This window comes from Dermochelys coriacea, chromosome 16, assembly GCF_009764565.3.
Source record: "Dermochelys coriacea isolate rDerCor1 chromosome 16, rDerCor1.pri.v4, whole genome shotgun sequence".
Classification (NCBI taxonomy): domain Eukaryota; kingdom Metazoa; phylum Chordata; order Testudines; family Dermochelyidae; genus Dermochelys; species Dermochelys coriacea.
Window position 1 is genome coordinate 8,070,124 of NC_050083.1, and position 23,675 is coordinate 8,093,798.

A 23,675-nucleotide genomic window follows, 5' to 3' on the forward strand; every position below is an offset into this window, starting at 1 on the left:
TGGAAGAGGCCCTGGGGGTTTTTCGCCTTCCTCTGCAGCATGGGGCCCAGGTCACTTGCTGGAGGATTCTCTGCTCCTTGAAGTCTTTAAACCATGATTTGAGGACTTCAATAACTCAGACATAGGTAAAAAGAAAAGGAGTACTTGTGGCACCTTAGAGACTAACAAATTTATTTGAGCATAAGCTTTCGTGAGCTACAGCTCACTTCATCGGATGCATTTGGTGGAAAATACAGAGGGGAGATTTATATAAATATATATAAATCTCCCCTCTATATTTTCTACCAAATGCATCCAATGAAGTGAGCTGTAGCTCACGAAAGCTTATGCTCAAATAAATTTGTTAGTCTCTAAGGTGCCACAAGTCCTCCTTTTCTTTTTGCGAATACAGACTAACACGGCTGCTACTCTGAAATCAGACATAGGTGAGAGGTTTATCGCAGGAGTGGGTGGGTGAGATTCTGTGGCCTGCATTGTGCAGGAGGTTGGACTAGATGATCATAATGGTCCCTTCTGACCTTAATATCTATGAATCATTAGCCTGCAGATTGGAGAGCTGAGGGGACTCTTAGGGTACGTCTACACTGCAACCCCACTCCCACCCCTCCCCCACAGAAGTGAATTTCAGAGGCCAGGCCAACTCACTCCGGCTCCTGGGTTTGTGCTATGGGGCTAAAAATAGCCATTTAGCTGTTCTCACTCGGGCTCTGAAACCTGGCAAGTGGGGTGGGTCTCAGAGTCCCAGCTCCAGCCTGAACAGGAAAGTTGACACGGCTAGTTTTAGCCCCCTAGCTTGAGCCCCGCAAGCCTGCGTCCGTTGACAGGGCTCTGAGACTTGCTGCCGCAGGGCTTTTGGGCACTGGAGAGGTAGCCTTTGGGGTAGATCCGCGCCTAACGTAACTCCATTGACTTCAGTGCAGATGCCCCAGGGATGGACCGGAACCCAATCCAACTCTCATCGCAGCCAGTCAAAAGGCTCCCAGTGACCTCCAAGATGGTGGATAGGGCCCTTTGGTGGGGAATCCTTCGGCACTGCTGCTGCCATCTCAACACTAGGGAAGGTGCTATTTAGTGGTGGGGACTGCTGCCAGATGTGGGGTGCCTGAGAGATTTGGAGCTGAAGGGGGCACAGTGTTAGTACCACGGCCTCCCATATTCCACACACCTTGAGTCCCAAGTAAGGGTCTGGTGGCTATCATGGTGAATCAAGGAGCAGTCAAATGGATCCGGGGTGTCAAAGTGGACCTGGTGACACCAGCCTTCCTCACCACTGGAAAGGGGATGACACCACACCACACTTCGCCTCATTCAAGGCACCAGCACCCGGAAAGCCTGGCACTCTGGAGGTCTAGGCCTTGTTCCTGGCTTTATCACTGTTTTGCTGTATGACCTTTGCTAGGGAATACACACATCCTAGCCTAACATATACCACATTATACGAACGCCTGGCCATTATAAGAGCTACATTGGCCTATGCTTCTCCCAGAGTTCTGTTATTCATGCAAAGCTACATCCCACAGTGCCCTGCAATAGAACAACTGGCATCAGCAGATAGGAACTTGTCAAAATTGAGATACATTTGCTCTCTGTCTTGGTATAAGCTGGGGAGGGACTTTCATGACCCAGCACCTGAAATGCTAGTATCCAAAACAAAGATAAGGAGAGGAACAGAAAAAAAAGACCTTTGTAACTTGGAAAATCATCCTGTAAATACGACTGGTTGAAATGTGAAACTCTGGGAGCACACGGTCTTACATAAGGTGAATGTAACAAAGCTGCACGAGATGGCTTCCCAGGGACTGGCATCATACTAAATCTTTTTCTTGTACTATATTATGATTGGCTTATAGCAATAAACCTGACTGATATTGGTGATTTAGTCTCTTGAATATATTTCATAACAGACCAAAGCATACTCACGCAACTGTCTATGCTATTTGCCAACATCTCAAACTGGGCAGTTCCCCTTTCTGTGCCTCAGTTTCCCCATCTGTGAAATAGGGACAACACCACTCATTCACCATAGCAAATGCTTTGGTCACTTACAATGATTTAGTTACAAAGTATTATTATTACTACTACTACCTGGGGGTGACACATCCCCCATGATGGGAAGGAATATAGAGGGCCTGCACACCAGATCGAATCATGTGATCCCCGTGGCTCATGTAAGTAAGTCCCTTTATCGGATAGAGGGTCAGAGACTGCTCTCAGTTATACCGAGGTATATCTCAAGTAACTGTACTTAAGCCCACATATATACACTGGATTTTCTGCTGGTGTAAATAAAATAAAAATCTGGCCCTTAGTTTGGTGTGAAGTGGCACGTCCCAAGTTTCTGCTTTGCCAAACGCATTGTCATACAAACTAGTGATTAAAAGGGGTAGCTAATCATCTAACTACCAGCGCGGTTCATTCTTAAAAATGTCCAAGAGACCAAATAACCAAACGTAGCCAAATGTATTGTCTAAAGACAAAGTACTAAAATACGAAAACGAGATATACATGCCCTGCTTCCAGGAAGCAAATTCTTACCTTGGAGCAAGTTCACTTTACACTGAAGGTGTGCTTCAAAGTTAGACATTTCAGCTAGTAGAACTGATAGTGTGATGTTACAAGTTACAAAACTCTTTACACATCACTTAAAATTTAAGTTTGTCCCACTACTTTGTGCCAGCTTGTCCTTGGTACCTCCCTATACTTTCCAGATCTCATTTTGAATGCTATATTCCAAGCGTTGATGAGCCATAACAAAAGCACTCTCTGGCTGTACTTGGTACGAAATGTTCATGCACCTTTGCCTTGACAAGTTTCCTCTTTTTTAATTCCAAAGTTGCCTTCAGTTTTGCGAAGTTCTGTGGGATAGGTAACATGGGTGAAGAGAACTGTGGAAAGCGAGTAATACATTCAATTAACACAACTTCCTAATACCCATATATGTAAATACCATGAGCATACTACCTATTAACATGCTGTATACTACAGCTAACATATATACATTGGCTAATGGACCCCAATTACTCCATTTAACCTTCATTGTGCTAACTTCCCAGTCTGAATAGCACCTTTCACCAAATACTGCGTTATCCCCTCTTCATGGGAGCATTCTGACAATCTACTGGATTTCCCAGAGAGCAGGGGTCATTAGATGTGGGGGGGGGGGGCGGGGAGGGAGTGCACAGCATGAGACATTTATAAAGTTCCTCCTCTTTCCCCAGAGATGACCCCCTAGCTCACATCCAGAGCAAGGGATACTAAGCCCATCTGCACCAAAGGAGACACTGACAAGAGTTCATAGCAAGCAAAGTCAGGGGTTAGCAAAGCACTCTGAAGCAGAGTCATCCAGTGAGGTAGTTCTCATTAGTCCACTGCTCACTCGAAGCACATTTCATCAAACAGGTATGAATTTATCTCCGCAGGGACTAACTTCAAGTGGTCCAAATGCAGGTGCAGTTCCACTGAAACCAATTACTACACCAGCTACAGTCCAGGTGCGTTAAGATTCCACCTGCCCTGCAGGGTGAATTCCATCCAATAACCTTGAGATTCCTCCCTGCAAGATAGAAGGGGCTTTTAAAGGTCCATTACTGGATGTGCTCAGCCTCACAAATGAGACCTTGCAATCATTCACCATACAGTGGGGTCAGACTCAGCCCCTGCAGGTCAGCAGAGCTGCACTGGGGATGAGTTTGGACCAGTGTTTTTACACACCTGCACCCTGTAATTCAGCCTGCTGTCGTGTATGATTCTGCCCTGGTTGCAGCCTTTTGGGGCTCAGTGTGTCTGGAAGATGTTCTGCGGATGGATTAGAATTGCAGTACAAATTGCAGCCGGGCTTCTCAACCAGTTCTGTCCTAGTGCCCATGGTACAACAGAATACAGTTTCAGGAGCCCCTCCCCCAAACATTTTGAGACCCTCCCCACATCTAGCCATACCAAAAAAGGAGAGTGGTCGCGCCCCCTAGGTTAAGAACCCATGCTATTATGTATTGCTCTTTATGGCGCTTGAATCAAAGACAATGTGGACCTAAGATGGCCAATGTGGCCTGCCCTAGATGGCCAATGTGACCCCCCAGCCAGGGCATAGACTGGCTGATTACCGGACTAGAGCAGCAGACAGATGTGGTGCCATGTTGGAAGGAGCAGGTACAAAGGTAGACAAGCTGGAATGAGACAGTAGGTAGAAAGGACAATCAGGGATAGATCAGATCAGCCCAGGAAACGGGCACTGAACTTGCCCTTCAAATCTCCCACTGTTGCACCATCAAGTGCACTGGGAGCTTTAATGTAGACAGGGTGCCAGCATTTTGATGTGGCCCGAATCGGGACAGAGGGCATGGCAGTAAAGACTTCAGAGCCGTGTCTACACTGGAGCTCCAAGCATCGCTGCCCCAGCACAAGTGGCAGGGAGGGAGAGGAAGGGCTGAGAGCTGGCAGAGGCAAATGAAGTGAAAGCAAACACCGAACAGGAAGGCACCAGCCTCTGGCAGCCAACAAGTGAATTATGCCCCCCCCACTCCCCCATCCCTTTCACTATGGAAACCACAGCACACAACTCCCCACCCCACTGAAAGGGCCCTACCTCCATCAGGTCTATTAGCCACAAGAGCCGCTCCTGGGGGAACACATTCAAACAGACATAAAAGGGAAAAACAAAATGTTAGGGAGGAAGCAGAACAAACGAATAACACGAAGAAAACACTGCACAACCCCCTTCCCGCCCCCAACCTTGCCATCCCATGGAACGTGCATTGGGTTCTCTCCAATGCATTCAAATAAAGGCAGCAATCGCCCCGTTCAGAGAGAAGAGCAGGGAGATGGGGCCAGACAACTAGCATCGGTGGACTGCGTGGGCCCTTTCTTGGTTTGCACAGAAATAACTGGCCCCCTTGAGTTCCCCCTCTGTCATCTCCTCCTTCGGCATTACTGGGCAGAGTTAAAGCAAAGGATTGGCATTTTAGGGGTGGGGGAGTTACAGGAGCTGGCTGATCTGGCCACACTGGTAGCACTAGACTGAGGCTGCAAGTCTCACGTGTGGAAAGGAAGAGCAAGGATTGTCTGAGGAGTGGTTGTTTTTCATGCCCTGGCTTCCCTACAGACCTTGGGGCAAACCCGGGGCTGATTTACACCCCAGGCAATCCCATTGATTCCTATGGGGTATGGCTCCATGTGCTCCGAACAGGGTGTAATTTGGGAGGGGGCTGCTCACCCTGACTCCCACATTCTGAAGCTCTATCCCATGTACCAGAAGCAGGGATCAATCGGTGGCTGGAGAGTGGTAGATGAAGGCAGGAATGCATCCATCTGCCCATTTGGGTTCTGAAGGGGTCACCCATATTTTCCCACATTCCCTATCCCCCTGGTAATCATTTGACTTCAAAGAGCTAATCCCACTCCTCGTTGAGGATTGTTATTTGCCAGCACCCTCTCCTGCCTTTCACAGTTCTGGAGATATTTTGCCAGCAACCTCCTATGCCCCAGGGTGACTCTGGAGTCTCCTGTTTGGCTTAGAAATGTAGAAAATCATCCAAATCATAGAGTATCAGGGTTGAAAGGAACCTCAGGAGGTCATCTAGTCTAACCCCCTGCTCAAAGCAGGACCAATCCCCAATTTTTGGCCCAATAAATGGCCCCCTCAAGGATTGAACTCACAACCCTGGGTTTAGCAGGCCAATACTCAAACCACTGAGCTATTGCTACCCCCTTGATCCAGCATGCTGCTTTAATCCAGCCCAGGTGGTGCAGGAGGTATTAACTATGGACTCCCATTAAAGTCTGAAAAACCACGCCCAGTGCCATGAAACTTATGCTCGGAGCTCAGATCGGGCTGCCTCATCCCCAAGAAAGGCCCCTCTGCTTCTCCCCTGTTGGCTGCAGAGCCTCCCATTAGAACAGAAGCCTGGCCTGTTTTCCTACTGCCCCCCTCGCCGCGCTGATCTGGCAGCAGCCACGGTTGTCTGTTCCTTTCATGGAGGTTTTAATTTCCAAGGCAGCTAATGCGTTTATGATGAAAGGCAATTTACGGCTGGGAAATTAATTTTGTGGCCACGCTGCTGCACACTTAGAAGTGATTATGATAACTTAATGAGATGGTGCATGCGGCAACAACCCCGAGACATTGTCACGGAGTCACTCACGCGCCGGGAGGAAGAGGACTGACAGGGAATGCAGATTGCGCGATTTCCACCATCTCTGCTTGGACAGGGAAGGAGATGGTAGGGAGCATGTGTGGTTATGGGGGCACGGGGAAGAGGGGGACTTGTTTAAAGGGACAGCTAGTATCATCACTATAATGGCAGGCCAGGGGCTGGGAAAGGCAGTTGGAGCCCAGGCCTGTGCAATGAGAAACGGAGGGCGGTGATATAAGGCGGGATTTTCAGCGGGCTCAGTGTTGGTCAGACTCTGCTGGCACTCCCCATTGACTTCAGCGGGGGCGGAGTGTGAGCACCCCACCAGGTTCATCACCTCTGTGGTCCCCAGGACCCTGCAAATGGCCCTTTCCCAAAGACCAGGTGTGTCATCTCCAAGGTCCCGCATGACCTTCAGCAGATGTCTCCTCACAGATCATGGACACCACCCCGAGGGCCCTAAGGACTTACAACCGGACCCTCCCTAGAGGAAAGCAGGTGCCCCATCCTCCCGCTTCTTTGGTTCCCTTTGGCCCATAGCGGCAGGAGGGTGGAGTGCAGAGGGTGATTCAGTGCACTGGTCTCCAGCACAGCTCTGGCCCCTCCTGCCCCCATTCCCACCAGAGCTCAGGCATGTGACTGCTGAATTGCTTATGGGGCGTGCACATGCATTTTCCATGTGCTTCAAGGGTCTCTCCGTTTGCCCTGGCTGCCTGGATGGGGTCCACCAATACCACTTGTACACAGGTCAGGGGAGATCTCGGGGCACGAGTCTGATGCTTCAGCACCATTTCCGGCTCTTGACCAGCCTCCACCTGTTGCTGAGCCCATGCATATGGCATTGGGGGTAGAAGTGCTGTCACGGAGCCACTGGGGGAGCCTTTCGAAGCAAAACATGATATTCTCTAGTATTATAGCTATACCTCGGTTATTCAGGGTTACAGGGTTTGCCCAATGAGAACCAATCACAGGCCAATCAAAGCTGGCACCTTGCCATCAACAGTGGCTCAGTATCTCTTGCTTCAGCGGGAGAGATTTCCTCTTCCCCCACACAATTCACTCAGCTGATTCTGCCATGCTATGGAGATGGAGGAGGGGATGGGCTAGGGGGTTGGAAGGTAGATTCTTCCTGGATGCCTGTGGCGATCTGCTTGTGCCCTGAAGCATGTTCGGTTTGACCATGTTGATCTTAACTTCAGAGCAGTGGGTGCAGTGAATGGGCAGCACTTTTAGAGCTAAGCCAGCAGTGCTGTTCTCCTTCCCCCAGGCACCACCTCCGCGCCACCTCTGCATAGGAGACGAGTGTCTCCGTGATGCCTGCAACCCACTGCCAGAGTGGAGCCCCTGCACCGTGTGAGCTTGGAGATCATTTTGGAGAGCCGAGGGGGAGTAGGTTTGCAGAGGGTTTTGGGGGGGGCGGGAGGGGTTTGCAGGAGGACTTCACAAGATGGCAGGGTGCGGGTAGGGCTTCATGGAGAAGCAGGATGCTTTGGGAGGCTGACTGGGAATGGCAGGAAAGCCGAGTGCACTCACCCGAGCCGAGCTGACCGTGGTGGAGGTGAAGTGGCTGCAAGTGGAGGAGCCGGCGTCGCTGTAGGATGTCATGGAGTAGGAGTCGGCACTGGGCACCGAGGGTTGTCGGGCCTTCATGGACTCGAGCTCCCGCTTCAGAACCAGGGTATTGAAGCGATCGAGGTCCTGAGGGGCTATCACCCCCCTCACCTCAGATAACAGTGAGAACTGGATGGGGAGGGGAGGAAAAGGTCAAGACAAAGGCAATGCATGAGACAGCTGGCATTTCGCTGCATCATGATGCCATGCGTTTTTCTTCACCCCTTGGTGCCAGGTCTTAGAAATTCAAACACCTTTGCAGCCAGGCCTCCTAAGCGGATCCCGTAGTATTTCCAGGTTTGCGTGGTCACAAAACGACCATGTGCGCTCCAGCCAGCAATAATGCAACCTGGTGACCATTGTGCATGTAGAAATGCACCGATTTGCATGTGCAAATGCTGCATTTACTAACCGTGTGTGCATCAAACCCAGCTGAGCCCACAGCCCCCTTCAGAACAATGCTCTCAGCAAATTGGACATCCATTTGCTTTTCTTCACTCTTCCCTCCTCTGGCAGCGAACTCCATTTACTCCCTTTGTGGCAAAAAGCCTGGTCTCATTATGCAATGGGCAAAAGCAGAGTGAGCTTCTGTTCTCTTACTTAACCGCAGCAGTAGGGGCCATTAGGGCACAGCAGATTTAGAACGAGACCCGCCCCTTGTTTAGCCGCAGCGGGAGTGGGAAGGGCATGCAACACCTCCTCTGCTATCGCAATGGGGGACGCATGCTGGCAGCCCTGTTACCTGAGTCCCATGGGGTGGAGGCTTTGTTCTGCCTGCAGCAGCCCACATCCATCTGGCGCTCGTTAGTTAAGAGCAGTACCGGGGGAGGTCACGGCAGTCAGTGACCACCCCCATTCTCAGGGAGAGGTGTTTTTCAGGATGTGCCCCTCCCACTTTCTTGCCCCTTTGCTCTGCCCCCCCAAAGCCCTGGGTGATTTCATTGCCCACCTGGCGGCTGTGGAACGGATGCCCCATCACCCTCCTCCAGAGACACGCTCCAGCATGGTTGCTGGACTTGCCTGGGTTTAGAGGGGCTAAGCCCATGCTCCTGCCCTCTGTCGGCTCCAGGCTTCCCTCCCAGCTGAGCATGAGCACAAAGAACTGTGTGCATGGCCAGATCGCACAGGGGGCTCTGCCATTGTGTGTCACAGGGATGTCCACTATCTCCAGCCCTATGGCTGGAGCGACTCTAAGCTCCTCAAACCCTGGGACAGAGTTTGTGCATGCGGGCATTCTGGAGAGGTGGTTCAGGCTGTAACCGGCTGCCATCACAGCCCCTTGCCTCAGCCACTCCCTGCACCCATAACCAGTCATTAGTTGTGTTGTGGCAGCACCTAGAGGCTCCAGATCAGGGCCCCATTGTGCTAGGTGCTGCAGAGACACAAGAAGAGACAAAAAGCTTACAATTTAAACAGACAATGGGTGGGAGGGGAAACAAGCCCAGAGAGGAGCAGTGACTTGCCCAAGGTCACGCAGCAGGTCAGTGGCAGGGCTAGGAACAGGCCCCCCCAGTCTCCTGACTCCCAGTCCAGTGCCCTCCAAGCGGACCATGCGGTATCTCTGCTGCAACTTTGGCTTGGGGAATTAGCTGGCCTACAAAACCTCCCCATTTACTAATGACTCGCCAGCTGTGGTGTAGCTGGAGCCGGCCTGACTTCAGCCACGACGTGCGGTTCCATTCGCTCTGCTATGGGTGAACCGTGCTTCCCTGGAGCTGGGGGTGGCACTCCCTTACCTTGGCGTGTGTGTTGAGTAGCTCGAAGAGAGCCATGACGAGGGAGTCAACAGAAATGTTGGTCTCCTTGTATTCGTCCAGGTAGTAGGCCATGGTCGCCCGCTCCTGTTTGTTCAGAAGGTGGCGAGCTTGCTCCTCTAGCATGACTCGGGTCTGGTTCACCAGGCTGCTCAGCATCACCTGGGAGCCAGCCAGGCCCTTGTAAAACATGGGCTGAAAGAGAACACATGGGAACTGGTTTACCCTGGGGCTGGATGGCCGAGAAACTGGCCTCAGAAATGCAGCAGCAACGGCAGACAGAGAGATCGACCGTAGCGCCACGTTAAAGGTTACATCCCATAACCCAGGGCCCCTGCTCAGCCATTCCTGGCTAGCTAACGCTGGCTTCTGTCAAGGCTGAACTGAAGTGAGAGCTGGGGAGAGGTGCCTTGACAGAAGGCAGCGTCTCTCATCTTCAGAACAGGTGCAACATGGACAAAGCCTTCTTCTCCCCAGCCCAGAGTTGCTGGCGTGCCTCAGCCCAGCCGGGAGGTACCAGGTCTAGGGTTGAGAGGGGAGTGAGGTCTTCTGGTCGGGTTGATCCTCAGCCGCCCAGGTCAGGCTCCCACTGGTGGTTTTTGTGAGGCGGACGCTGAATGGAGAGCGCAAGCTCATTTCCCGCCAGCCACCAGGTGCTATTGACTCAGGCCCCCTGTAATGGGGGGAGTCCGCCACTGAGCGCAGCAGCGCCTGGTGGTCAGCCCACCCCACCAGCTGGCATTAAGGGTGCCCAAGGGTCCAGTAGATACATCTAGACCTAAGGGTCCTGGGAGTGAATGGTGCTTGGGGAAGGAATCTGGACACGGTACCTCTAAAGGCCTGAAACCTTGCAGAGAAAGCAGGGCAAATGTCCCCTCTCCCCCAGCTAAGTGGGAGAAGGGGAGCAGCAAAGAGGCCGCCGGCTCCGCACATAGGCCTGGAGGAGCGGGAGGCTAATTGGGAAGGGAAGCCTTGCAGTTCACTTCATTCACAATTCCAGCTCCAGGAGAAGGGTTGGGAAGGGAACCATGCTTGAAGCAGGGCACAACTGTCTGGCTTGAGGCTGAGGGCCTGGGAGAGAACCCTAGCTCCGGAGACAGGGCTGAGGGCGAGCTCCTGCCTCCAGGACAGTAGGACTGACCAGTCCCAGACAGAGGAATGACTCTTCACAGGCCAGCTGCTGCAAGAAGGGCTGGGAGCATCTCCAAAGGGCACCGCCACAGCTGCCGAAGAAGAAATGGAAAGAAGCCCCTAGATTCCAGGCAGGGATAGTAGAATCAAGGGAGCTGGGGAAAGATGTTGACAGGCTTGGAGAAAGGGAGGCGCAGCCCCAGGAGAATGGCAGAGGGAATGAAGGGAACAGTCCTTGGCCGCCTAAACAGGGCTGGAACCCGGAACAGAGGGTGGGCCTGGGTTCCCCTTACCCCTCCCCAGGCCAAGAGCGAAAGTGGGGGCGTCAGAAAGAGAAGAGGCCAAACATCCTGGGCCCCAGATGGAGGTCGAGGGGCCCAGGCTCAAAAGCCACTAGACTGGGGGTCCTATCCGGCACTTTTCTGTTAACCCCGGAAGGGGAACAGACTGAGCAGTGTCCTGGCCACAGGTCATGTATAATGACAGACCGTTGTGGCATCAGAATGACTGCAGGGGGCGCTAGACTGAAAAAAGCCCTGCAACACCACATCCAGGCCCGGGGAGGCGCTCTGGAGGTGAGGTGTGACAACACACCCATTTTCAAAATCAGCCTCTCCTTTTGGGTGTCCAGCTCTGGCTCTCCAGTGGCGCTGAGCATCTGCAGTTCCCCTGGGCTTTAATTGGAGCTCTGGGCACTCAGCCTGCTTGGCAAACAGCACCCACGTGCTCAAGGCTGGGCACTCCCATGCAACAGCAACCAGCACTAGCGGCCACTTCTAAAAAACGTTCGCCTTTGTTATTACTAGGCTGGATTTGACCTGACCTCTTAAAGAGGAGGGAGCTCGCTGGTCCACTCCCAATCCCCCTGAGCCATCCAATCTTCCGAGCTGAGAGCAGGCTCCTAGCTGAGATTCTCCACTCCCATTATGTGCTTCCAGCAGAGCCATCCCCTTTAGAAAGCTGCCTTTGTGAGAAAGCATTGCGAGAACACAACCCCATCCAGATTAATTCTTAGCTCTGAAACAAGAGGTTTGTTATCGGCTTTATGTTGAAGTGGCTGCACAAGCCACAGGGTTTTAATATAAACCTTTTCTCTGGTCCCAGCTCACATCCTTCCATGGGACTAAAGCCTGATATTTAAAGAGAACTTATTGATGTCCTGCACGTGACTCGTCTCAACAGCAAGCTGCAGAAATACCTGTTGTTTGCTAAACAATCCACTGTAATTGCAAGGTGTCTCTTGACTGAAATCAGATAGATAGCTCTGAAAGGGGGTGTCAAGGTTCCATCCCCACTCTGAACTCCAGGGTTCAGATGTGGGGACCTACATGAAAGACCCCCTAAGCTTATTGTTACCAGCTTAGGTTAAAAACTTCCCCAAGGTACAAACTTTGCCTTGTTCTTGAACTGTACGCTGCCACCACCAAGCGTTTTAAACAAAGAACAGGGAAAGAGCCCACTTGGAGACGTCTTCCCCCAAAATATCCCCCCAAGCCCTACACACCCCCTTTCCTAGGGAAGGCTTGATAAGAATCCTCACCAATTGGTACAGGTGAACACAGACCCAAACCCTTGGATCTTAAGAACAATGAAAAATCAATCAGGTTCTTAAAAGAAGAATGTTAATTAAAGAAAAGGTAAAAAAATCCCCTCTGTAAAGTCAGGATGGTAAATTACTTACAGGGTAATCAGATTCGAAACATAGAGAATCCCTCTAGACAAAACCTTAAGTTACAAAAAGACACAAAAACAGGAATATACATTCCCTCCAGCACAGCTTATTTTACAAGCCATTAAAAAAAGAAAATCTAACGCATGTTCTAGCTAGATGACTTACTAACTTAACAGGAGTTATAAGGCTGCATTCCTGATCTGTTCCCGGCAAAAGCATCACACAGACAGACCAACCCTTTGTCCCCCCCCCTCCAGATTTGAAAGTATCTTGTCCCCACATTGGCCATTTTGGGTCAGGTGCCAGCGGGGTTACCTTAGCTTCTTAACCCTTTACAGGTGAAAGGATGTTGCCTCTGGCCAGGAGGGATTTTATAGCACTGTATACAGAAAGGTGGTTACCCTTCCCTTTATATTTATGACAGGGGGTGTGGCGTGGGGAGCTCTATCAGGTAAGAGATGCTCATTAGTGCTCTGTGTAAGCTTGGAAGCTTGTCTCTCACCAACAGAAGCTGGTCCAATAAGAAATATTACTACACCCATCTTGTCTCTCATTTCTGTAGGCATTTGGTAATCTGCATTCCTTCAGAACTGACAATGATCCAGTCCCCCTCCATGGTGCTCAGGGCTCTGTGCCAAGATGTGTCACTCTAGGTTGAGGGGTAAGATTGAGATCTTGACCACTCGCAGTCATGAAAGACCTCCTGGCATTATTCAGAGTCCACAGCCAGCCATCCTGGCCAGATTCCAACCTGGGTCATTCAGCCAACCTGACCTCCTGTCGTTTGAATTGGTTAGGATGTACGTCACTTCTGTTCTGCCCTGTTGCTGGGCACTGTTAAGCAGCTGCCATGTTTCACCACAGAGGTGGCTGCACTTCAGTGCTGGGCTAAGTGATTCCTTTATAGAAAAGTTTAGGAAGTGCTTTGGCTCCATTTGGATAGTAGGAGAGATAGCAAGGAAAGATCTTTACCATGCGGTAGAGCTAATCTTATGTTTCTAAAAGCAACAGACACCTCTGTGGCGTACGATGAAGCTGTGCTGAAGGGCCCCAAGGAAAGTCCCAGCCAGGTCTCTTGGCAGGAGTGACAGCACTTTGCACGTCTCCAGTGCATCCCAGCTGAAGATCTCCCGCCCTTGAGGTGAGCAAACTGTATTCAGATGGACAAACTGAGGCACAGAGAAGCAGAACTGCTCCCTCCTCAGCTGTGACTCCCCAACACCAATTCCATCGCACTCACAACCATCTCTGATCATCCCTGGGATGTCAGCAACACCCCTCCTGCCAGGACCTGGCCTAAACACACCACCTGTTTGCCCTCTGGAGCCGTGCCCTTCTGCACAGACTCTGCTAGGAGATGAATGTGGAAGAAGGAAGCAAGGGAAGACATTGAAGAACAGGACTCAGGAAAGGAGAATTGAGCAAGTGAGTGGCTAAGATCAAGGGAGAGCTGCTAGCGGCACCACATGCGTGCTGTGTGATTGGGTGGGTCAGAAGAGATCACTGCAGCAAAGTGAGGAGAGGTCATTCAGTGCAAAGTCAGTGGGGCCTAGGGGCCACCATCACTGTCACGCTACACCTGAGTACAGAGAAAGGTGCATAGGGACAAACAGAACCCAGGAGTCCTCGCTCCTCGTCCCCTAATCTGACCCTGGGCCCACCCACAAGCAGGAATAGAACCCAGGAGTCCGGAGTCGCAGGTCATTGCTTTAACCACTAGACCACACTGCATCTGCCAGTGAGTGGGTGATGTGGACCAAAACTGCAGTATCCCTAGGTTCCTGCCAAGAAAGTAGTCATCCCCCCCGCCCCCAAATATTAAAGTGTGACTATCCAAAGCTGTAGCTATATAGAGCTAAAATATTATTGCACAGCAGCTGGAGAAACAAAGTGTTTGCCCTGTCCCCTTCAGCTAGCCAGGAAGTTATCCCTTCAATAGCTACTGAGTTAACACCAAGTTGTATTGCTCCTGGGGTGGGTGAGTGCCAGGCTTCTTTCTATGTGAAGGGACAAAGCAAGATCAACCACAGTTCCCTCCCGCCCACCCCCACTGATGCAACCTCATAGCAGAACCCAGACTGAAGAGCCTGCAGGGTATACAAGGCAGCCAGCAGCTCCCAGCTGAGTGCCAGGGAGATTTTCAAACCTGGCTGAGTTGAAAGGGCATTTTCTTTTGGAGCGATTTCTAACCTGATGCGTTCCCTGTTGTTCAGCCTTCCTACATCAAGGATGCAAATTGTTGTAAAGAAACAAAAGCCAAGCGAACGAGACACGGGGAAGCAGCGAAAAGCATGCAAGCCGTGCAACATGTTTTGCCAAATAAGGAGTGTACATCTATTATCAGCGCACGCCACCTGTGAAACTTCCCAACTCATTTCCATTTAAAAGGAGGACACTGCACCGAGAGAGATGCCGATAATCTCAGCAAAGCGGCAACTCCCCGTCCCCGGATTCCTGGCTGCGTTGTGACATGCAGTGCCGGGGTAGGGAGCTACCCGGTCTCAGAGGCCTGGCTCCGCTCAGACTGCTGGATGTTGTTACGTTCACACACCCAGGGCCTTCCCAGCTGCGGTGGCGCAGGCATAGCCAGGTAGAAGATTATATTGGTGTCCAGGATGTTTCAGAGTTCTCAGCTGGCAGTGACCGGTTCTGCTCTCTGCATGTCTCCAGTGCAATGTGTAATTATTCTCATTAAGAAGGCAGCGTGATCTATTCAAACTCATTAATCACAATCTGACCCTGCTGTTTTCCCTGCGCTCTTAGTTCAGAATCCCCCCCCCCCCCCCGCAGCAGCATCTCCTCCCGGGCACAGCGCCACATCTGGGTTCCTGGATCTCTCTCCTGCTGATTCATCTTCGATTTTTCTCCACCTCTGGGGTGCAGCTCAGTAAAGCTGCCATGGGGCACAGCCCCGGGAGGGCCAGCACTGCACCACCATTCGCTTGCAGGAGGGAAATCACTACTAACACTGCAGCTCTGAGCCTCAGTTGAATGCAAAGCTGTCTTGGGCAGAATCAGATTGAAGAGCGTCTCCACTCTCTAGGGACTTGTCAGGGTGACTTGCGGGGGGGGGGGGTGACAGAGTCATTTAAATGTAGCCCTTCGGATCATCATTCGTGGGAGGCGGCTTTCCAGTCTTCATACCCACTGCTGCAAAATAGACCTTCAAACTCATCAGCCACGTTAAGATAATTGGTTTCTATGCCCCTCCTCTGAGCAACGATTATAGTGTAGGCAGCAGTCCCCTCCGTGTCCTCTCAATCCAGGTCTTAAGGAGACCCAAAGGGGAGCTGGCAGGCCCATGAAAGAATGGGACTGCTCTCACCCCTTTGGCGCTCCAGGCTTTGGTGACCTGGACAGCACTGGGATTGACCAGCTGAGGAGCCAGAGAGAACCCCAGGGTCTCTCTAGGTCCAACAACCTCAATAAAAGAATTTCGTTTATAGTCTTTAACACTGAGCCCCATCTCATCTTGCCTGGAGTGGAGGAGGATTCCGGATGAGCTGAATAGAGCCTTCAGGGTGGTGGCTTATAAAGCCATGGGATGGGTCAAAGGGCTGTTTCCTATGGTCGCTCTCTCCCGGGCCCAGGGCTGAGTGTCGTATCAGTACGGCAGCAGCCGGCAGAGACAGAGACAATAAAAGAACCAGAGCGAAATGGAGGAGGGTGCATGCCTGCGTCAGGCAGAGCTTTGCTGATCTCCCTTCTGCCTCCAGTCTCCTGGCACTGCTGCGTGAATAGCCTCAGAGCGCAGCTGAGCACAGCACATGGGCGCACGCGGTGTGGCAGGCCTGCAATATCTGCCAGACACCCTCATGATGGACTAGACTCTCTCTCCACCCACAGCCTTGAGCAGGTTGGGCCTGCCAGTTATTACAGGGTCCTGGACTGAGTCTGATGGTTGCCAAGTATCCCCATAAGCTCAGCAGGTTGCTGACCTTCACCTGTGCCTGCAGGCTTCCAGCAAGTGAGTATAAGCTAAGGACAGGGCTATTGTTAGACTTGTCATTGTGAAGGGGAAAGACAGAGCTGATGGCACAGAGCTCCCTGCCACCCCTCCCACCTCCTTTCCCTCGCCCAGAGAAAGGGCCCCTGGATGGCTGGGGGTGGGCACGCAGAGGAAAGGGTGTGGCTGCTAGCTCTGGCCTGGCAGTGGTGGGGTGTACCAGCCTTCTGGAGCACCAAGGCTTGCAGACCTGGTCACCCACCTGCCCCCACTGGGACCCAGACTCAGTGGTACACACTGTCCCAGTCCCAAATGGCTGGAGACAGAGGAAGGGCTGTGATAATGCATCAGGATCAGACTGGGATGGAGATGGCTGAGATTAGTCTCTAGGATGTCCCCTCTGCCTGCTCCCTTGTTGCAAGGATGAACCTGTTGATTCCTGGTTGGTCATGAGTGCTGTAAGAATGGCAAGAGAAATCCAAAGCCATCTGTCATCCTCTTCCCCGTCCAAAAAAGGGCACTATCAGTGTAATGAACTGGAGTTATGGGATGGGGTGGGGGGGAGCAGAACCCCTCTATCTCTGCTAGTGCATCCTGAGAGTCTAATTTCCACAGTGCAATGGACGAAAGCACCACCAGCGAGTTATCCCATTGCCCAGCAGCCTGGGTTGTCTCACTCACGAAACCATGCGATGCAGAGATATCTGCAGCTGCCAGCTCTATCCCAGGGCCTGGCTCTTTCACTCTTGGGTTCAGCTATGGCCCTTTATGACTTCCCCCTGAACTGACACATCACCAGGGAGACCTGAAGAGCGGGGAACGTGAAGTTCCCCTCTCCTTTGCAAGAGTTTGGCTCCATCCTTCTAGCTTTTGTCTGTTTAAATATGTCTTCTTTGATGCATATGGGAGATCTAGAGATAAGCAACCCCCAACGTAGCAGAGCCCTCCCCTGGAGCAGGGCTTTGGCCAGGCTTTCCCACCTCCTCACCTTTTAACCCATCTGTCAATCAACTGGATTGCCTTGCCTGATGGAAACTCAAGAGCAACCCCATCCTCACAGGCGTCCCGATGCCAGTCACTCCCCACAGGTCTACAGCACTTGCACCCATGTATGGGCAAGAGGGCCTAATGACCCTGACCACAGAAGGGGGCTGGTGGAAGGGAGGGCAACAGCTAGTTCTCATGATGGAAGGGGATCAACCTCTTCCCTCTCTCCTAAAGAAGGGTCAGACACCAAGGCCAGCTGGAAAGCACTGACAAATCAGGAAACATCTGCATGCTCTTGAAGAGCAACATCTGGGTTGTCTATCAGAGTGGGTGAAAACATGTTTGGCTCTTAAGATTCTTTCTTATTTCCAAGCCATCTCTTCCCGTTTTAGAGCGGAGCCCGCTGTGCAGGACACAGGGCTAAGCAGGGGCTCGCAGAGCAGCTCCGCCCCGACACTTCATGGGACGGTAAGACCTCGCTGTGCCTGAGTTATTAAAGTACTCTGAGATCGAGATCACTTTCCATCAAAGTGCCACAAAAGTGCTCCGTATCATTATTCTATCATTCTTGGAACTATAGCATTTACCATCTGGGATCAGTCAGCTGATCCATCAATTCCCATATCCTACCTCCAAGGTGACCAATACTTGATGCTGCTGGAGACAGATGAAATCCCTGCCCCAGCACACAATGCCCCAGGGTAATTGTGCCAGGCTGCACATGAGGGAAGGGAAGAATTACACCCTGACACCCTTAAGCAAATCAGTTTATGGCCTGGAGCATGTGATCTGATGATCATTACACCTCAGCTTGCATGACTGTTGCTATTTCTGTTGGCCATCAAAACTATTTAAAAAGCCAGCCACCATATGCATCCTAGGCAAGATGCATCTTCTTTCGGCACCAGAGCCTGATGAGAACTTCCCTTCAGAGCCGACCCTATTGCCAACTCAAAGATCATTCAGAGGTGGCACAAAGATCTGTGTACCTACTACCCTGTTTTTTATCATGGCCTGCAAAACCTCTCAGAAGGTTGGAATCCAGAATCCTTGGCCACTGTGACATTTCCCCAGAATCCTTTGCGCTGTCACACTACTGCATCCTGCCACTGCACTGTCGCAAGACCACCATCTCATGCCACTGAATGTCACTGTTTATCTATCACTATAAAAATCACTGTGCCCCACGAAAACCCACAGCTCATCTCACCTCTTCTCCCCCTCCCCAGTGATAGGGAAACGGAGCAGAAACTGCAGTGCACAGGCGAAGGATTGAAGAATCAGAGCATCATAAATCACAGCAGCTCCAGCTGCTCCCCTGGCTGGGTCAGACACCATACCCCCTTCTCTGCTACCCGATTGCTAGCAGGCTCCTCGACCCCCCACCCTTGGGTATTGCTACTGCTCCAACTGCAGCCCATTGGGGGGGGGACTGCTGGCCCACTCCCTAGAGGGGGGGATTGAGGGACCCCAGCCCCAGCCATTGCTGCTGTGGACACCACCACCACCAATCACAGCAGCCTGCAAAACTCATCCTCCGAGGGGGTAGAGGAGGGAAAGAGCTGGGAATGTCTGAGGGAGTGAGGGAGGGAGCGGAGGACTGCTATGATAATTAAAAGCAACTTAGAAGCTTTTTAATGTTCTTCCACAAGATAAACCGCTGACAACTGGACATCAGTTACCTGCCAGCTGCACCGCCCAGAGCCGCTGCTTCCCGCCCAGATCCCTGCTGCTCCAGTAGGCTGGCCCTAGCTTTACAAGAGATGAGCAGCTGGCGAGCATTAGCAAGAAGGGGTTATTGAAAGGGAGGGGAATTGCAAGAGGTGCAATGGAACAAGGGGGACGAGCGATGGGCTATCCCAGAGCAAGAGTCTTCAAGCTGGGAATACGCTCAACCCACAACACGCAGAGCTGCATTTCCAGCACTGTGGTTTGTTTGGGACTTTGGTTCAGTGGTCTTAAAAGAGAGGGTGCCGGATTTGGATCTCACACACCGGTGCTCCGTTCGCTTGGCTGCAGGGACTCTGCACGTCCGCTGGTGTAACAGCGATCACAATCTGGCCAATATTTGGATCAGGACCCAGATTCGGATTCCAAGTGCTCCTGGAGCATGTGGGGGGAGGGGGAGATGTGGGGTTTAGTTTCAGATTGCAGAAGAAGGGGGCTGATCTCCCAGAGCACGAGATTTGTACTGTCTGACCAAAGAAGAGCAAGGCAGCTATGCAAAGATGGGCGCTCCTCTCCCCGGGGAAGCTATGCTGTCTTTCACGCATTGCTGGTGTACAACGGGCTCTCCAGCTTGCCCAGGGCAAAGCCTAATTCCAGCCCGCAGGGGCTCCTCGGGCATCTCGTTTCATCTCCCCATGTCTGGAGCCTTACCTTTGCCCTTGCCTCAGCTGTGTGATCACCAGCTGCCCTGTGAGGAGAGAGAACAACCTTTAGCACCGACCCAACTCAGAACAGTCCTAATTGGCAGGGTGGGACTTATTGGCATGGACCTTATTAAAAAAGCTGTTTGCCCCTCCCCTGTTGTTCTAGGTTAACACTAGAATATTAAATTGCAGGCCATACCTCACTAATGGCTTCTAGACCAGGGGGAGATATGTTCTAGACCCCAGGGCACTGTCCCATGCTGCTGGGTTCTAGGCTGTGGGCACAGTCTGCTGGGTTCCAGAATATGGTCCTAGGGTACAGGTTACCAGGTTCTAGGATAGGGTGTGCTAGGTTTCAGGCCACAGGTTGCTGGGTTCTAGATTACAGGTACATATAACAGGTTCATGGACCATAGCAGGCCAAGTCATGGAGTACAGGCCACTAATCTCACAAAACGACATCCAGGCAACTCTCTACATAACACCTGGGATGCTGGCTTGCAGGGCCATACAAATCAAGGTTCCACAGATCTCAGGCTGAATGCATACAAACCCTGCTGCGTTCACTGGGGTCTCTCCGATCTGGGAGCTCGCCATCCATCGGGTCTCATCCACAGTGGTGCGGGCGTGCGGCAGCCTTCCGATGTCCTTTACGGTCATGATGAGGTGCCGTGACGACTTCAGCAACTTCACAGCCTCGTCGTGGGGGATGCTGAGGAAGCTTCTGCCGTTCACCTCCAGGATCTGATCTCCCACCTGCAGACACAGGGAGAAATGAGTGACCTGGATGAGCCTGACAGACCTCCCAAGCAATCATAAAATATCAGGGTGGGAAGGGACCTCAGGAGATCATCTAGTCCAACCTCTGCTCAAAGCAGGACCAATCAGAGCCAAGCATTCCTCTCGCTGGTGTTACCAGGTATCCACCACGTATCCTGGTGTCATGCCTTATCTACAGAGCAGTGCCCCTCTCCTGGCTTTACTGCATCTCTAGTGTTTCCTTTCCTCTTGATACAGCTGCAAAACCCCTTCCTGTGATGGTCACCACCTTGGCCAACTCACTGGGGTATTGAACTGGGGACCCGCAGAACTAAAAGCGTGAGCTACTACAGCTTAAGCTAAATCACTCAACTCATCTCCTCTGTGGACCGGGCATAGAGAGGGACCCATAACACACGCTCACCACTGGGTTACATTTCCATCCTCCTTAAGTAATGCTGAATCACCAACACTCACGGGGTAAGATACTCTAAAGGGATCAGCTGCCTTTAGTAAGTGAAGGTGTGAGTCTAGCATGGGTATACCTACTGGGGCTAGCTTTAATCTAGCTAGCATGAGTAACGATAGTTGTGTAGAGATGGTGGCACAGGCTAACAACCAGCGTACAAGCTGGCCAGGGAGCCTGGGTATGTACTGGGGTTGCTAGCCCATGCTGCTACAGCTACACTGTTACTGTATGCCTACACATGCTACAATCACACCTTCCCTTGCAGTGTAGACGTACTCTTAGAGGGACCAACTAAGTGGCTGGGTTTTCCAAAAAGTTCAGCACCTAGGATGCACGCCGAGTGCTGAGTGCTTTGAAAACCTGGCCCTTATTTAGGTGTCTAAATAAGTCGACACGGCAATTAGACACCTGCGGCTGGCCTGTGCCAGCTGACTCGGGCTAAGAGGCTGTTTCATTACAGATATTTAGCCTTGGGCTGAAGCAGAAGCTCAGGGACCCTCCCAGCTCAGAGGGTCCTAGAGCCAAGCCTGAATATCTACACTGCAATTAAACAGCCCTGCAGCCGGAGTCAGCTGGCACAAGGCAGCCATGGGCTTTTAACTCCAGTGTAGCCATACTCTACACAGGAGTGGAGCTCTTCTGAAACCCTGGTTCCAACTGGGCGTGATGAGCAGTCACTATCCAGTTGCCCACTGGGCACAGAAGCGAGGAATGAATGTTGCTTTGGGGCAAATACGGATTGGCTGGTTTTTGTTTTTTTAAATGGAACACAGTTTAGTATTTTTCACCGACTGAGTATTTTCCCCGGCCACCTCTCTGCTGGCTGCTGCGCTCTACCCCACTGTCCTGCTGTGACCTCCCACTAATTCTTCCCTTCCTGAGTTCAACCTCTGCATTTACACTAGCTCCAAGCTTGCCCTCAAATTCTCTCGCAGTTCCTTCTCTCTGGCAAGAAGCTGAGCTAGCAGGGTTTCTCCTCTGCCTTGCATCTCCGTATCACAACGCTGTCCTTAGCCAGATGCAGAAATCAGTTGGATGGTCCCTGGTTAGCTGTATTTGTCACCCAATAGACATGTAGGTAATTAAAGGCTTTGGCGCTCCAGTGGGGCAGGGCTGCATTGATTCCTCCAGTAGCCAATCTGTGTCTCTGCTCATTGCTTCTATAGCTGGGACCTGCCATGAGCTAACACACTCTGCAACCTCTTCTCTTTGTGCTCCCTGGGGGAAATCACCCTGTTTTACCATCTTAGCCCTGGGAGTCTAAGCCTCATCTCATTCAAGCCAGCAGGATCTGGCCCTAAGTTCACTGGCTGGATTAACACTGTCCCCTTATTCTGTAATCACTCCTAAACCCCCAGCTGATTTCCCAGCCCCCACCTGGCGCTTACAAACCAAGCCAATTAAACAAATCAGCCAGGAGCTGGAAAAACACTCCACTCCCCTGATCAGTGCCCTGTTCACCCTTTCAAGTCCGGATGAAATCTGGGCTTGGTTCGTTTTGAATTGCAAACCCTGCTCTGCAGCTCTAGATAATTCACTCCCAGGGGCACACATTCTGCATGATACATAGCATGATTTTTAACAACTCTCCTCCGTTAATCCATTTGCACCCTTCGCCCACTCAGAGCAAGAAGTGTTGCTGCCTCCCATGGGTTTTTCATTCGTTTTCCTCTTGCAATTGTGTGTCCGCAGTGGTAGTGAACTTTTCCGCAAAGGAGTCACAGCCTGGACTGTGGCTCCTGTATCCATGATCATTATTTTGGCTTCAGCTGTAGCTGACTCAATCTGAGTAGCAATGGTTATTGCTTTTTCTAGTATAAATTGTGGTTCTGAAGTAAGCGTTCTCTTACATGAAGCATGGTTGTTTTCTCAATGAGCTGGTCTCTAATCATCTCATCTGACATATTCCCAAAGTCACAAATTACAATCAGACTCCTCAGGGAAGCAATATACTGCATTATAGTTTCCCCTGGTTTCTGCTCATGCTGGTGAAATCTGTAGCAATTAGCTACTACATTCACTTTTGGCACAAAAACTTTATCATCTACAAGGGGAAAAGTGTAAAATATACGCTACCCTTCTGCTCCAAGGCAGTGGATTAGCAGAGCACACTTTCTTACCTCAGAAATCTCTGTAGCACTGATTGCAAGCAGATAAATCTCAAACATATGGATCTAGGTAGTAAAAGCAATTGGAGGCTCACCTGGGCTTTGCAGAAAGGGTGCAGGTGGGTTCAGAGGCAGAAGATCCATCCTCATTGCCAAAATATTGTATCAACCACGCAAGGTACTAACAAGATTCAAGAGCTTGTTCAAGAGGTTTCCACTTTATTTTCAAAGCAGAAATCTCTTTACCAAGCTGCTGTTGCACCCTCAGTAGCTCTCTCCCAGCTTCTCAACTCTTCCCCCTCTCCCCCCTGTCCTTTCAGACTCCCAACAGCCAGTGCTCCCAATTCTAATAATTACAAGCAACATCTAAACACCACAGTTGGCCTCTTGGAGCTTCATCACACAGTCTCAGGGGAAACCAATGTATAATCTCTCTGGATCAGGCTTTCATGCTGCTGGAGACTGTCACCTTGCAGCCAGATGGTGGCTGCCTGGAGTGCCACATGGATGCATCATTTTCAGGAGTCCATATTTTGGCATGACAGGGCACAGCCCTTAGCAAACAAGGGTGCAGCCGACACCTTGTTCTCCTTCCCTGTCTTGAAAATTTAATGGGGAGTCACCTGCAGAGCGAACAATTGGCCACTTCAAACGTTTCACTAGCCTGTCTATCAGGGCCACTTGAAATATCCTGGCAACAGCAGGGACAGAACTCAGATCCTGAACCTGCTGCAAAAG

At 51.3% G+C, this 23,675-nt stretch overlaps 1 protein-coding gene across 4 annotated transcripts in view; it reads right to left on the minus strand.

The window, feature by feature from the left end:
- The window catches only part of WHRN (whirlin), a 117,086-nt gene that overhangs the window by 23,390 nt on the left and 70,021 nt on the right, over nucleotides 1-23,675 (minus strand). For 3 of the 4 annotated variants that reach the window (XM_043498754.1, XM_038374934.2, XM_038374931.2), the window contains 5 exons: nucleotides 20,155-20,357; nucleotides 19,609-19,645; nucleotides 9,476-9,688; nucleotides 7,662-7,868; nucleotides 4,583-4,615 (listed from right to left, as the gene is read on the minus strand). In XM_043498754.1, coding sequence (XP_043354689.1) covers nucleotides 4,583-4,615; nucleotides 7,662-7,868; nucleotides 9,476-9,688; nucleotides 19,609-19,645; nucleotides 20,155-20,357 — 693 coding nt within the window. The remainder of the gene's footprint in view (nucleotides 1-4,582; nucleotides 4,616-7,661; nucleotides 7,869-9,475; nucleotides 9,689-19,608; nucleotides 19,646-20,154; nucleotides 20,358-23,675) is intronic. The other variant, XM_038374933.2, reaches the window with a different exon arrangement.